This window comes from Cebus imitator, unplaced genomic scaffold (assembly GCF_001604975.1).
Source record: "Cebus imitator isolate Cc_AM_T3 unplaced genomic scaffold, Cebus_imitator-1.0 Scaffold444, whole genome shotgun sequence".
Taxonomy (NCBI): Eukaryota; Metazoa; Chordata; class Mammalia; order Primates; family Cebidae; genus Cebus; species Cebus imitator.
In genome coordinates, this window is record NW_016107759.1 from 2,539,791 (window position 1) to 2,551,665 (window position 11,875).

Sequence of the window (11,875 nt, forward strand, 5' to 3'; positions counted from 1 at the left end):
CATCCCCTTCCCTTTCCCCATCTCTCTCATCCCCCTCTCTGTCCCCTCCTCATCCCCCTCCCTCTCCTTGTGTCTCTCCCTCTTTTCATCCCCGTCCTTCTCTCCAGCCTCCCCCTTCCTTTTGCCTGCATCTCCCCCCAACCCCCTCAGGTTCGCCTTTTCTGCCAGCCCCCACCCTCCCTCTGCCTCCCCCTTCTCCCTGCACTGACCTCACGCCTGTCTGCAGGTGACCTCATCCACCTGGCCAGCTCGGATGTGCAGGGGCCGCAGCCCTCGGAGCTGGGGGCCGAGCCGCCATCAAGGATGGTGGCATCCCGGGCCTACAACCTGACCTCCGCCCTCATGCGCATCCTCATGCGCTCCCGCGTGCTCAACGAGGAGCCCCTGACGCTGGCGGGTGAGGAGATTGTGGCCCAGGGCAAGCGCTCGGACCCGGGGAGCCTGCTGTGCTACGGCAGTGCCCCAGGCCCCGGCTGCCACTTCTCCATCCCCGAGGCCTTCAGCGGGGCCCTGTCCAACCTCAGCGATGTGGTGCAGCTCATCTTCCTGGTGGACTCCAACCCTTTTCCCTTCGGCTACATCAGCAACTACACTGTCTCTACCAAGGTGGCCTCCATGGCGTTCCAGACACAGGCCGGCACCCAGATCCCCATTGAGCAGCTGGCCTCGGAACGTGCCATCACCGTCAAGGTGCCCAATAACTCAGACTGGGCCACCCTTGGCCACCACAGCCCCGCCCACTCCGTCGTGGTCCAGCCCCAGGCCTCTGTCGGCGCCGTGGTCACCCTGGACAGCAGCAACCCTGCGGCCGGTCTGCACCTGCAGCTCAACTACACGCTGCTGGATGGTGCGTGCAGTGGGTGGGGCACACGCTCTGCAGCCTCGCTCCTGGGGGAGGGCATTTCTTGTAGGGCCCCCATGAGTGTCTCTGGTGAAGTTGCCTTCTGCTTCATGGGCTGCTGGAGGCCTGGCGGTAGAGAAGCTGGGGTCCACGGAGAAGCCAGTGCCAGCTCCAGCGCAGAGGCTCCTGTGGCCTCTCAGGCCTGTGGCAGAGGGCGGGCTCAGAAGGGCCATTGTGGGTGTCCCCGGGTGGGTGAGCTTCCTAGCAGGCATCCAACCTGTGCACGCTGCCCCCAGGTCGCTACCTTTCTGAGGAACCCGAGCCCTACCTGGCAGTCTACTTGCACTCGGAACCCCAGCCCAACCAGCATAACTGCTCGGCCAGCAGGAGGATCCGGCCTGAGTCACTGGAGGGCACCGACCACAGGCCCTACACCTTCTTCATTGCCCCAGGGTGAGCTCCGAGGGCTGGCCTGGCAGGGCGGCGGGGGGCACCGTGGGTCAGCATGGCCTGGGTCATCGGCCCTGTGGGGACAGCAGGCAGCAAGGGGACTGGGGACTGGGCCAGGCGTGGGGCCTGGGACCCAGATACCCACCCTGGCAGGGCCCAGGCACACCTCGACTACCCCTTCCCCGCCCAGGAATGGAGACCCAGCGGGGAGTTACTATCTGAACCTCACCAGCCACTTCCACTGGTCGGCGCTGGAGGTATCTGTGGGCCTGTACACGTCCCTGTGCCAGTACTTCAGCGAGGAAGACATGGCGTGGAGGACAGAGGGGCTGCTGCCCCTGGAGGAGACCTCCCCCCAGCAGGCCGTCTGCCTTACCCGCCACCTCACTGCCTTCGGCGCCAGCCTCTTCGTGCCCCCAAGCCGTGTCCAATTCATGCCACCCGTGAGTGGCCCCATGTGCCTGGGAGATTTTGCAGGGTAGGGGAGGGCCTGGGTGGGCTCGGCTCTGTCCTGAGAAGGTGCAGCTTGCCTGTGACCTCCTGGGCCTGGTGGCTGTATCCTCACAGGAGCCAACAGTGGGCGTAAACTACATTGTCCTGCTGACATGCGCAGTGTGTTTGGTGACCTATGTGGTCACGGCTGCCATCCTGCATAAGCTGGACCAGCTGGACGCCAGCCGGGGCCGAGCTATCCCCTTTTGCGGGCAGCGGGGCCGCTTCAAGTACGAGATCCTCGTCAAGACAGGCTGGGGCCGAGGCTCAGGTGAGGGGGCGCGGCCGGGCCTCCCTGCTCTTGCTGGCTCTGCGTGTTGCACTCTCTGGAAGTGAGTCTTGCTGCAGGCGTCAGAACAAGGCAGTTTCTCCAGTGCCGTGCAAAGGGTTCATTTGTAAATCCTGGGAATGACCTCATGGGCACTCACTGTCCCTGAGGACTAGGACAGCTCCTAGCTGGAAGTAGGTGCCCAGTTGGTCAGGGTGGGCAGCCTGTGTTTTGCTCATTAGTGTGGCCCCACAAGTCATTGAGCTTAGCCCGTGCAGAGGGGAGTATCGTGACCAGTGCGGGAGACTGCTCCCACCTGCAATCCTGACTGCATAGCTCGTCTCTTACACGAAGACGACATTACTGTCCCCAGGGCTGGCTGTTTCTTTTTTTTCTCCTTCTTCGTTTTGAGACTGACACCTGCTCTGTTGCTCAGGCTGGAGTACAGTGTCGTGACCTTGGCTCATTGCAGCCTTTGCCTTCCAGGTTTAAGCAATTCTCTTGCCTCAGCCTCCCGCGTAGCTGGGACTACAGGCACGCGCCACCACACCCAGCTAATTTTTGTATTTTTAGTAGAGACAGGGTTTCATCATGTCGGTAAGGCTGGTCTCAAACTCCTGACTTCAGTTGATCTGCCCATCTTGGCTTCCCAAAGTGCTGGGATTACAGGCATGAGCCACCACACTCAGCTCCCATGGTGTTTCATCAATAACTCCATTTTTGTTCGATTGGAATTACCCTTCCAGTGTTCCCTTTTTTTTTGGATACGGGAATTTTGCTCTGTGGCCCAGGCTGGAGTGCAGTGGTGCAGTCTCGGCTCATTGCAGCCTCTACCTCCTGGGTTCAAGTGATTCCCCTGCCACAGCCTCCTGACTGGCTGGGATTACAGGTGCACGCCACCATGCCTAATTTTTCGTTATGTTGGCCAGGCTGGTCTCAAACTCCTGACCTCAGGTGATCCGCCTGCCTCAGCCTCCCCAGGTGTTGGGATGACAGGCGTGAGCCACCGTCCCCAGCCATGTCCCCATTTTTTATCTTCATGCTGTGCCCTCATCTTCATTGGCCAGTTCTTGTTTTTGACTACCTACTTTTTTAAAAACTGTCACCTGGGTCCGTCAATGGGAGAGAAGGGGACGTGGCTTAACGCTTTGCAGTCTGCATGCACTGAGGAACAGGTGTGTGGTGCAGGTCACTGGTTGTGACGTGGACTGAGGCATGTGCAGTTATCACACAGTTATCTCTGTGTCACTTAACCATGTCCTTGCGGCCTTGGTGTTTATTGGAAAAACTGGGGTAACCACAGCCCCTGGTGCATGGCGGAGCCGTGCAAAGCCGGGACTGCCTGTGCAGCTCCTTGAGCGCACGGAGGCTGAAGTTGAGACAACTTGCCTGCGACGCCACCCGTGTTGGGGAGCAGACCCAGCCTTCCACGCCTCCCTGTTGTCCGCAGGCACCACAGCCCACGTGGGAATCATGCTGTATGGGGTGGACAGCCAGAGCGGCCACCGGCACCTGGATGGCGACAGAGCCTTCCACCGCAACAGCCTGGATGTCTTCCAGATCGCCACCCCGAACAGCCTGGGCAGCGTGTGGAAGATCCGGGTGTGGCATGACAACAAAGGTCTGTGTGGACCCTGCTGACCTCTGCCCCCTCCTCACCTCTGCCCCCTCCTCATCTCTGTCTGCCCCCTGCCCCTGCATCGGGCACCGTTGGGCCTAACCTCCTTCCTGCACTTCTGTAGGGCTCAGCCCCGCCTGGTTCCTGCAGCACGTCATTGTTAGGGACCTGCAGACGGCCCGCAGTGCCTTCTTCCTGGTCAATGACTGGTTGTCGGTGGAGACAGAGGCCAACGGGGGCCTGGTGGAGAAGGAGGTGCTGGCAGCAAGTAAGGCTTCATTTCTTGCTCTTGCTGTGTTGGCAGGTGGGAGGGTGGGCTGGGTGATCCTGCCCCGAGGCCTCCCACAGCTCTGCCCTCCCTGCCCCCTAGGTGACGTAGCTCTGTTGAGCTTCCGGCGCCTGCTGGTGGCTGAGCTGCAGCGAGGCTTCTTTGACAAGCACATCTGGCTCTCCATATGGGACCGGCCACCTCGAAGCCGCTTCACCCGCGTCCAGAGGGCCACCTGCTGTGTCCTTCTCATCTGCCTCTTCATGGGCGCCAATGCCGTGTGGTACAGGGCTGTGGGAGACTCTGCCTACAGGTGGGTGCCGTGGGGGTCGGGACAACCTCTTCCTGTGCATCACTTTCTGCCCCTCAGCCTCACCTGCTCGGCCTCCTCCACACAGCACGGGTCATGTGTCCAGGCTGAGCCCGCTGAGCGTCGACACAGTCGCCATTGGCCTGGTGTCCAGCGTGGTTGTCTATCCCGTCTACCTGGCTGTCCTCTTTCTCTTCCGGATGTCCCGGAGCAAGGTGGGCTGGGGCTGGGGACCTGGCAGGACAGGCAATGGAGCCTGGGCCTCAGCACCATGCCCAGGACACTGTTCAGCACTGCAGCCAGAAGGAAAGGGGCCCACCAAAGGTGGGCTCTCAGGGAGGGTCAGCACAGTTGACTGACCTTAGTTAAGTCAGCCTTAGTTAGACTGACCAGGGAGAAAGAGAGAAAACTCAGATGCCAGAATATTCTGTGAAAGAAAAGAGCACATCGCTGCCAACCCTGCAGACATTAACAGGACTTAAGGGATGCCACAGACACCTGCCCACCAGCACATCAGATAACTCAGAAGAAGCTAGCACGTGGCTGCACATGCTCCTGAAACTGACTCAAGAAGAAAATGTCAGTAGATTTTACAGCAAGTGAAGAGTCTGACCAAGTTAGCCCCTTAGACGCCCCCCACAGGGCAGGCGGGCGTGGTGGCTCACGCCTGTAATCCCAGCACTTGGGGAGGCTGAGGTGGGTGGATCACGAGGTCAGGAGACTGAGACCATCCTGGCCAACATGGTGAAACCCCGTCTCTACTAAAAATAAAAAAATTAGCCTGGTGTGGTGGGCACCAGGTGAGACAGGAGAATTGCTTGAACCCAGGAGGCGGAGGGAGGATGCAGTGAGCCAAGATCACACCATTGCACTCCAGCCTCGGGAACAGAGGGAGATTCTGTCTCAAAAATAAAAAATAAATAAATAAAGGAAATGACATTTAAAACTCAGTTCCTTAGCTACACCAGTCGCCTGTCAAGTGCTCAGTGGCACACATGAGGGGCTGCCATCACAGACAGTGCAGATGTCACACACCACCACCACTCTAGAAGGTTGTTTGATGGCACCAGGCTCTGCCCTGTCCACTTAGGACGTGATTTCTCGTGCCTGTCCTGAGCAGGTCTGAGCTGCCACCTGCTGACCACTGCCCTTGTCTGCAGGTGGCTGCGGGCCCAAGCCCCACACCCGCCGGGCAGCAGGTGCTGGACATCGACAGCTGCCTGGACTCATCTGTGCTGGACAGCTCCTTCCTCACGTTCTCGGGCCTCCATGCTGAGGTGAGGGCTCCACTGGGGGTCCCAGTCTGGGCTGAGCGTCCTGCCACCTCAGGGCAGCTTGGACTCAGACACTGTGCACTTCTTAGCAGGCCTTTGCTGGACAGATGAAGAGTGACTTATTTCTGGATGATTCTAAGAGGTGGGTTCCCTGGAGAAACCTTGGCCCTGGTACAGGTCGCTGTCGGGTGCCGGGGATGTGCGGGCTGTGTGTCCTTGCCGGGTGCCTGTGGCTCCATGTGGTCACACTGCCTGGGAGCGGGTTTGCTTGGAAGCCCAGCGTGTCTTCATGTGACTAGACGGGGTTGGGGTGTGTGCATGATGCATCCCTTGGCTCCTTGCTGACCCGTGCCTCCTGAAGCCTGGTGTGCTGGCCGTCCAGCGAGGGCACACTCAGTTGGCCGGACCTGCTCAGCGACCCATCCATTGTGGGCAGCAACCTGCAGCAGCTGGCTCGGGGCCGGGCAGGCCATGGGCTGGGCCCAGAGGAGGACAGACTCTCCCTGGCCAGCCCCTACTCTCCAGCCAAATCCTTCTCAGCATCAGGTGAGTTGGGATGAGAGGAGGGGGCTCTGAAGCTCACCAGCGCAGCCGAGTCCACCCGCTGCCTCCTGTTCCTCTAGATGAAGACCTGATCCGGCAGGTGCTTGCCCCCACCCAGGACACCCAAGTGGAAACAGACCTGCTCACCAGCCTGTGAGTGCCCGGCTCTTGGGAAAGAGGGGTCTGGAGGAGGGGCCAGGACCTGGATGGGGAGGGGGTTGCTGAAGGTGGGGCCAGGACTCAGGGGAAGGGTTTTGGGAGGAGGGGCTGGCTCTCCGGATGGGGGGTGCTGGAGGAGGGCCCAGGACTCAGGCCCAGCAGCCATGCTCCCTGCCTAGGATGGGGTGGGGTGGGTGCACCACGGCTGGGCTTTACCGGTTCACTTCTCTGAACCTCCCGCTCCTTTTCTGGAAAGAGCCTCATAGGCTTCCCCAGAGCCCCAGAACCTTCCCTCTGGGGAGGAAGCAGGCGCACGGGGCTTTGGAGGAGCAGAAAGGCTCCTGTGTGAGGCTGGCCAGGGACACGTTTTTATCTTGGTCTCAAAACAGTGAGAAATTACGGGCAGGTTTTTAAGTAACCCATTTTTTTCTTTTTGAGACCATTTTTGGTAATTTGTATTTTAAAGAATTTCTTGGTTGGGCACAGTGGCTCACGCCTGTAATCCCAGCACTTTGGCAGGCTGAAGAGGGTGGGTCACCTGAGGTCAGGAGTTCAAGACCAGCCTGGCCAACATGGTGAAACCTAAACTTTACTAAAAATACAAAAAAAATTAGCTGGGTGTTGTGGTGGGCACTTGTAATTCCAGCTACTTGGGAGGCTGAGGCAGGAGAATCGCTTGAAGCCAGGAGATGGAGGTTGCAGTGAGCCGAGATCTCGCCGCAACTGCACTCCAGCCTGGGCAACAAAGCGTGCCTGTCTCAAAAAAATTTTTTTTCTTAATTTCTTGGTGGTTTTCCAACTTAGCAATAAAGGGTAACATAGAGTCAGCACGTCTGTAGTTACGTGCCGTGTGGCGTGGTCCCACACATGTGACCCCAGGCTCTGCCGTGCCTTCCCATGCTCAGAGGCGCTGAGGTGCACGCAGCCCTAACTCATGCTGCAGCTGCCGGCAGGGTTCAGTGCAGCGGCGCCTGGTGCATGTGTGGAGCCAGGAGCCAGGAGCCAGCGGCCACACCACAGGGCCTGCATGCATCTGGGTTTGGGTAACTACACCCTGTGACGCTAGCACAGTGACAGAATGACCTCGTGACGTGTTTCTCAGAGCGTCTCCCTGGCACTGAGTGGTGCGTGGCTGTGCTGCTTTTCTAGCCACATCTGCTTTGAGTTCTGCATTATCATTCCTTTCAGTGCTTGTCATTGTCCCAGGACCCAGACAAAAAGGAAAACTTCCGGTTTTACAGAAGGCAAAAGGCAGATAAGCATGACATGAGGGCATCTTTATGAAAAAATTGCCAACCGGTTTTCAAAATACAGCATATGGGGAAATCCAGGGGGAGTCACTACACACTGACCAGCCCCCCAATATCTCTAGCCCAGAGCTCTTTGTGAAATCCAGATTCAGGGCCTCTGTGGGGACTTCTGGCAGCAAGTCAGACTTGGCGGCCACACAGAGCACGTGTTCCTCCCGCCCTCCCCATGTCCTCAACCCTTGGCCATCCCTTACTCAGACAATGCTTCAGGCTGAGCAAGTTGGAGGCTTGGGTTCGTACTGGACCCCTCTCTGGGTCCTTCCTCATGCCAGCCTCCAGCACATCCCATGGCTTCTTTCCCAACGCAGAGCCTGGCCTTCCGGCACCTGGGCCTGCACCCTCCATCCTGGTGGCATCTCTGCCCCGACATTCCTGGCCGCCCCATGCCTCCCGCACAGGCCATTCTCTGTACTTGCCAGCAAGAGCCGCTCCCTGAGTCAGACACTGAGTCATTTGTGTTACCATAAAGGAATATTTGAGTCTGGGTCTTTATTTTAGATGGGATCTCACTCTGTTGCCCAGGTTGGAGTGCAGTGGCATGATCGCAGCTCACTGCAACCTCCGCCTTCCAGATTCAAGCAGCTCTCTACCTCAGTCTCCTGAGCAGCTGGGATTATAGGCACCCGCCACCATGCCTGCCTGGCTAATTTTTTGTTTGTTTTTAGTTGAGATGGGGTTTCACCATGTTGGCTGGGCTGGTCTTGAACTCCTGCCCTCATGATCCAACCACCTTGGCCTCCCAAAGTGCTGAGATTACCAGCATGAGCCACCATGTCTGGCCTAGTTGAGGCTGGGTCATTCTTAAGTTTTTTTGTAGAGGTAGGGTCTCACTGTCTCCCAACTCCTGAGCTCAAGTGTTCCTCCTGCCTCAGCCTCCTGAAGTACTGGGATTATAGGTGTGAGCCACTGCACTTGGCTGAGACATGCTTCTCAAGGTAGCTGAGTGTGCTTTTTATTCTCTGAGAGGCAGCAAAACAGGGAGCATTCAGTGCAGTGGAGCCCCTGGCCAGGCCGTTCTTTCGGTGATGGACTCACTGGGGTGCAGGTGTGGGAAAGCACTGGGCCAGCCTCCGAATTTCTTCTCGGGTGGCTCTGGGACCGGGCAGGTCCGTGTGGTGCTATGACGCAGCCTTGGTGGTCATTGGCTCTTAGAGAAACCAGCAGATCTCTGGCCCCAGGGGGCCTTACATACTTTTGGGATTTGAAAGGCTTTTATATGTTTCCTTGTCCAAAAGCAAATTTTAGGCCGTAAAACTGTGTGGGACAGACACACTGGTCTCTCTAGATTGTGGAGGTGCTTGTTGGATGGTTGGGACCCAGTCATAGTTTGCAGGGTTGAAACGGGCCTGTTGCACCCCGAGAGGCTGTGTGCCACTGTAGGGGCAGCTGGAGGTCTAGGAAGAGGGCTGGCTGGTCAGGCTGTGAGTGATGGGTTTATCAGCAGAAAGCCAGCAGGAGGGGGACACAGGTGGACACCTGGCTTCAGCGCCTAGAGCAGCTCTTGGGCTCCCAGCACCACTCCCACTCTGGTTTGGGGTAGGGTCTTCTGGTGGGACCCCCATGGCCCTAGAGGCTCAAGAAACTGCCCGCCCAGATCAGCATGGGCTTGGGCACCACTGCCTCCAGGGAGGCAAGGAAGAATTCACGGCCTGTCATATCCTTCAGGTCCAGCACTCCTGGGGAGAAGACAGAGGCGCTGGTGCTGCAGAGACTGGGGGAGCCGGGGCTCCCCAGCCCGGGCCTGACCTGGGAACAGCCCCAGGCAGCGAGGCTCTCCAGGACAGGTGTACTTACACAGGCCCGGGACGCCCCCAGCCCCTCCCTTTGGGCTGCCGGTCACAGGTCTGTCCCTGCCTCCCCAGGACTGGTGGAGGGCCTGCGGAAGCGCCTGCTGCCGGCCTGGTGCGCCTCCCTGGCCCATGGGCTCAGTCTGCTCCTGGCAGCTGTGACTGTGGGAGTCTCAGGGTGGGTGGGTGCCGGCTTCCCCCCTGGTGTGAGTGTCGCGTGGCTCCTGTCCAGCAGCGCCAGCTTCCTGGCCTCGTTCCTCGGCTGGGAGCCGCTGAAGGTGAGCGGGCTGCCAGGGGCGGGGCTCCAGGCCTCTAGCACAGGGGACCCCTCTGAAGCCTTCTGCTCCCCAGGTCCTGCTGGAAGCGTTGTACTTCTCACTGGTGGCCAAGCGGCTGCACCCCGATGAAGATGACACCCTTGTGGAGAGCCCGGCCGTGACGCCTGTGAACACGCGTGTGCCCCGTGTACGGCCTCCCCATGGCTTTGCACTCTTCCTGGCCAAGGAGGAAGCCCGCAAGGTCAAGAGGCTACATGGCATGCTGCGGGTGAGCCTGGGTGCAGCCTGTGCCCCTGCCACCACCACCTCTGTCTCCCACCCATGCATGAGGGACACTCCCATCCCCCTTTCCTCACCTCAGAAGGCCCTTGGGGGTCCAAGGCTCTGCAGCCTCTACCCGGACTCTCTCTTACCCCAAGCCCTCCATCTGCTGCCCCAGTCCCTGTCAGGGCCCAGCTCTAATGCTTGGTCCTGCCTGGCCATGAAGGGCTCTAAGCACTGCTGCAGTGGCCTTCATGGGGTCCTTGGCAGGGTGTGCTGTCATTACTTGCCATCAGGCATCCAGCCTGGCAGTCTGCTACCTAGCGTTCCCAAAGCCCCACTGTCACTGTGTGCTGGGGTCAGACTGACCACAGGGCCCCCCTGTCCACCAGAGCCTGCTGGTGTACATGCTTTTCCTGCTGGTGACGCTGCTGGCCAGCTATGGAGATGCCTCGTGCCATGGACACGCCTACCGTCTGCAGAGTGCCATCAAGCAGGAGCTGCACAGCCAGGCCTTCCTGGCCATCACACGGTACGGGCGCCCCGGCGCACTTGTCTGTCTTTTGGGCTTTGGTTTTGTCTTTAGTCCAGCTAGATGCTAGGGGACACATGGAAAAGTGTAGATACATTTTTGGTTGCCAGAACTGGAGGTAACTGCTGCTGGCATCAGTGGGCAGAGGCAAGGGATACAGCTCCACATCTGCAGTGCACAGGATGGCCCCATGATAGAGAATCATCTGCCCCAGAACGTCCCCCGGCTGAGGCTGAGGAGCCCGGATCTGGCTGTGGCCAGCGGTGGGGAGAGCAGTGGGAGCCATGCTCCCTGGGCCTCTGGCAGCCGCTCACCCGAGACAGGCATGAGGCAGTGGGGGCCAGAGTGTGTGACTATCTGGTGCGGCAGGTCTGAGGAGCTCTGGCCATGGATGGCCCACGTGCTGCTGCCCTACGTCCACGGGAACCAGTCCAGCCCAGAGCTGGGGCCCCCACGGCTGCGGCAGGTGCGGCTGCAGGAAGGTGAGCTGGCAGGGGTGCCCCAAGCCTTAAAGCCTTGCTCTTCTCCAGAGAGTAGCCTTCAGTGGAGCTCTGGCATCAGCCCTGCTCCCTAGCTGTGTGACCTTTGTTTTTTCACACTGTGGTTTCCTTTTCTGTATGTTAGCGATGATCACGTTGTCTAATAGATGGCTGCTGGGAGGGTTCCCTGGGGTGGCATGGAACCAGAGCTCAGGTGAGCAGGCCAGCAGGCAGCCCTCCGATGGGGTTGTGATGATGCCCTGGTCCTGGCCTGGCGCTCTGCATTTCAGCACTCTGCCCAGACCCTCCTGGCCCCAGGGTCCACATGTGCTCAGCTGCGGGAGGCTTCAGCACCAGCGACTACAGTGTTGGCTGGGAGAGTCCTCACAATGGCTCGGGGACATGGGCCTACTCAGCGCCAGACCTGCTGGGGTAAGCAGAGTGAGGGCCCCGGGTGTCCGTGGCAAGGGAGGAGTTCTCCAGGGGCCCCGGGGTGCCTGCGGGGCTGCGGCACGAATGCCACCTCTCTCCGGCAGGGCGTGGTCTTGGGGTTTCTGCGCCGTGTATGACAGTGGGGGCTACGTGCAGGAGCTGGGCCTGAGCCTGGAGGAGAGCCGCGCCCGGCTGCGCTTCCTGCAGCTGCACAACTGGCTGGACAACAGGTAGGAGCACGGGGGCTGACCCCCCTTGGCTGCGGGACAGTGGCTCCCTCCCCGGGTCCCTCTCGCGGGGCTGCAGTCGCCAGCCTAGAAGGCTTCCACAGCCGCAGCCACACCCGCACTGCACGGTCCCCGCAGCTCCCGCCGTGCCACCCACTGCCACTGACCTGCACCCTCTGCGCAGGAGCCGCGCGGTGTTCGTGGAGCTCACGCGCTACAGCCCGGCCGTGGGGCTGCACGCCGCCATCACGCTGCGCCTAGAGTTCCCGGCAGCCGGCCGCGCCCTGGCCGCCCTCAGTGTGCGCCCATTCGCGCTGCGCCGCCTCAGCGGGGGCCTCTCGCTGCC

General features: G+C 59.8%; 1 protein-coding gene across 1 annotated transcript in view; it reads left to right on the forward strand.

Annotated features, from left to right (window-relative positions):
* Positions 1-11,875, forward strand: part of PKD1 (polycystin 1, transient receptor potential channel interacting) — a 45,383-nt gene that overhangs the window by 30,956 nt on the left and 2,552 nt on the right. Inside the window, exons 22-41 of the mRNA XM_037732238.1 lie at positions 151-847; positions 1,138-1,294; positions 1,482-1,734; positions 1,859-2,054; positions 3,502-3,672; positions 3,794-3,937; positions 4,040-4,250; positions 4,336-4,462; positions 5,408-5,524; positions 5,614-5,663; positions 5,883-6,067; positions 6,145-6,217; positions 9,199-9,317; positions 9,396-9,598; positions 9,672-9,866; positions 10,252-10,391; positions 10,761-10,873; positions 11,161-11,302; positions 11,407-11,532; positions 11,714-11,875. The exon at positions 11,714-11,875 is cut by the window's right edge and continues 5 nt beyond it. Of these exons, the coding sequence (XP_037588166.1) occupies positions 151-847; positions 1,138-1,294; positions 1,482-1,734; positions 1,859-2,054; positions 3,502-3,672; positions 3,794-3,937; positions 4,040-4,250; positions 4,336-4,462; positions 5,408-5,524; positions 5,614-5,663; positions 5,883-6,067; positions 6,145-6,217; positions 9,199-9,317; positions 9,396-9,598; positions 9,672-9,866; positions 10,252-10,391; positions 10,761-10,873; positions 11,161-11,302; positions 11,407-11,532; positions 11,714-11,875 (3,581 nt within the window). The remainder of the gene's footprint in view (positions 1-150; positions 848-1,137; positions 1,295-1,481; positions 1,735-1,858; positions 2,055-3,501; positions 3,673-3,793; positions 3,938-4,039; positions 4,251-4,335; positions 4,463-5,407; positions 5,525-5,613; positions 5,664-5,882; positions 6,068-6,144; positions 6,218-9,198; positions 9,318-9,395; positions 9,599-9,671; positions 9,867-10,251; positions 10,392-10,760; positions 10,874-11,160; positions 11,303-11,406; positions 11,533-11,713) is intronic.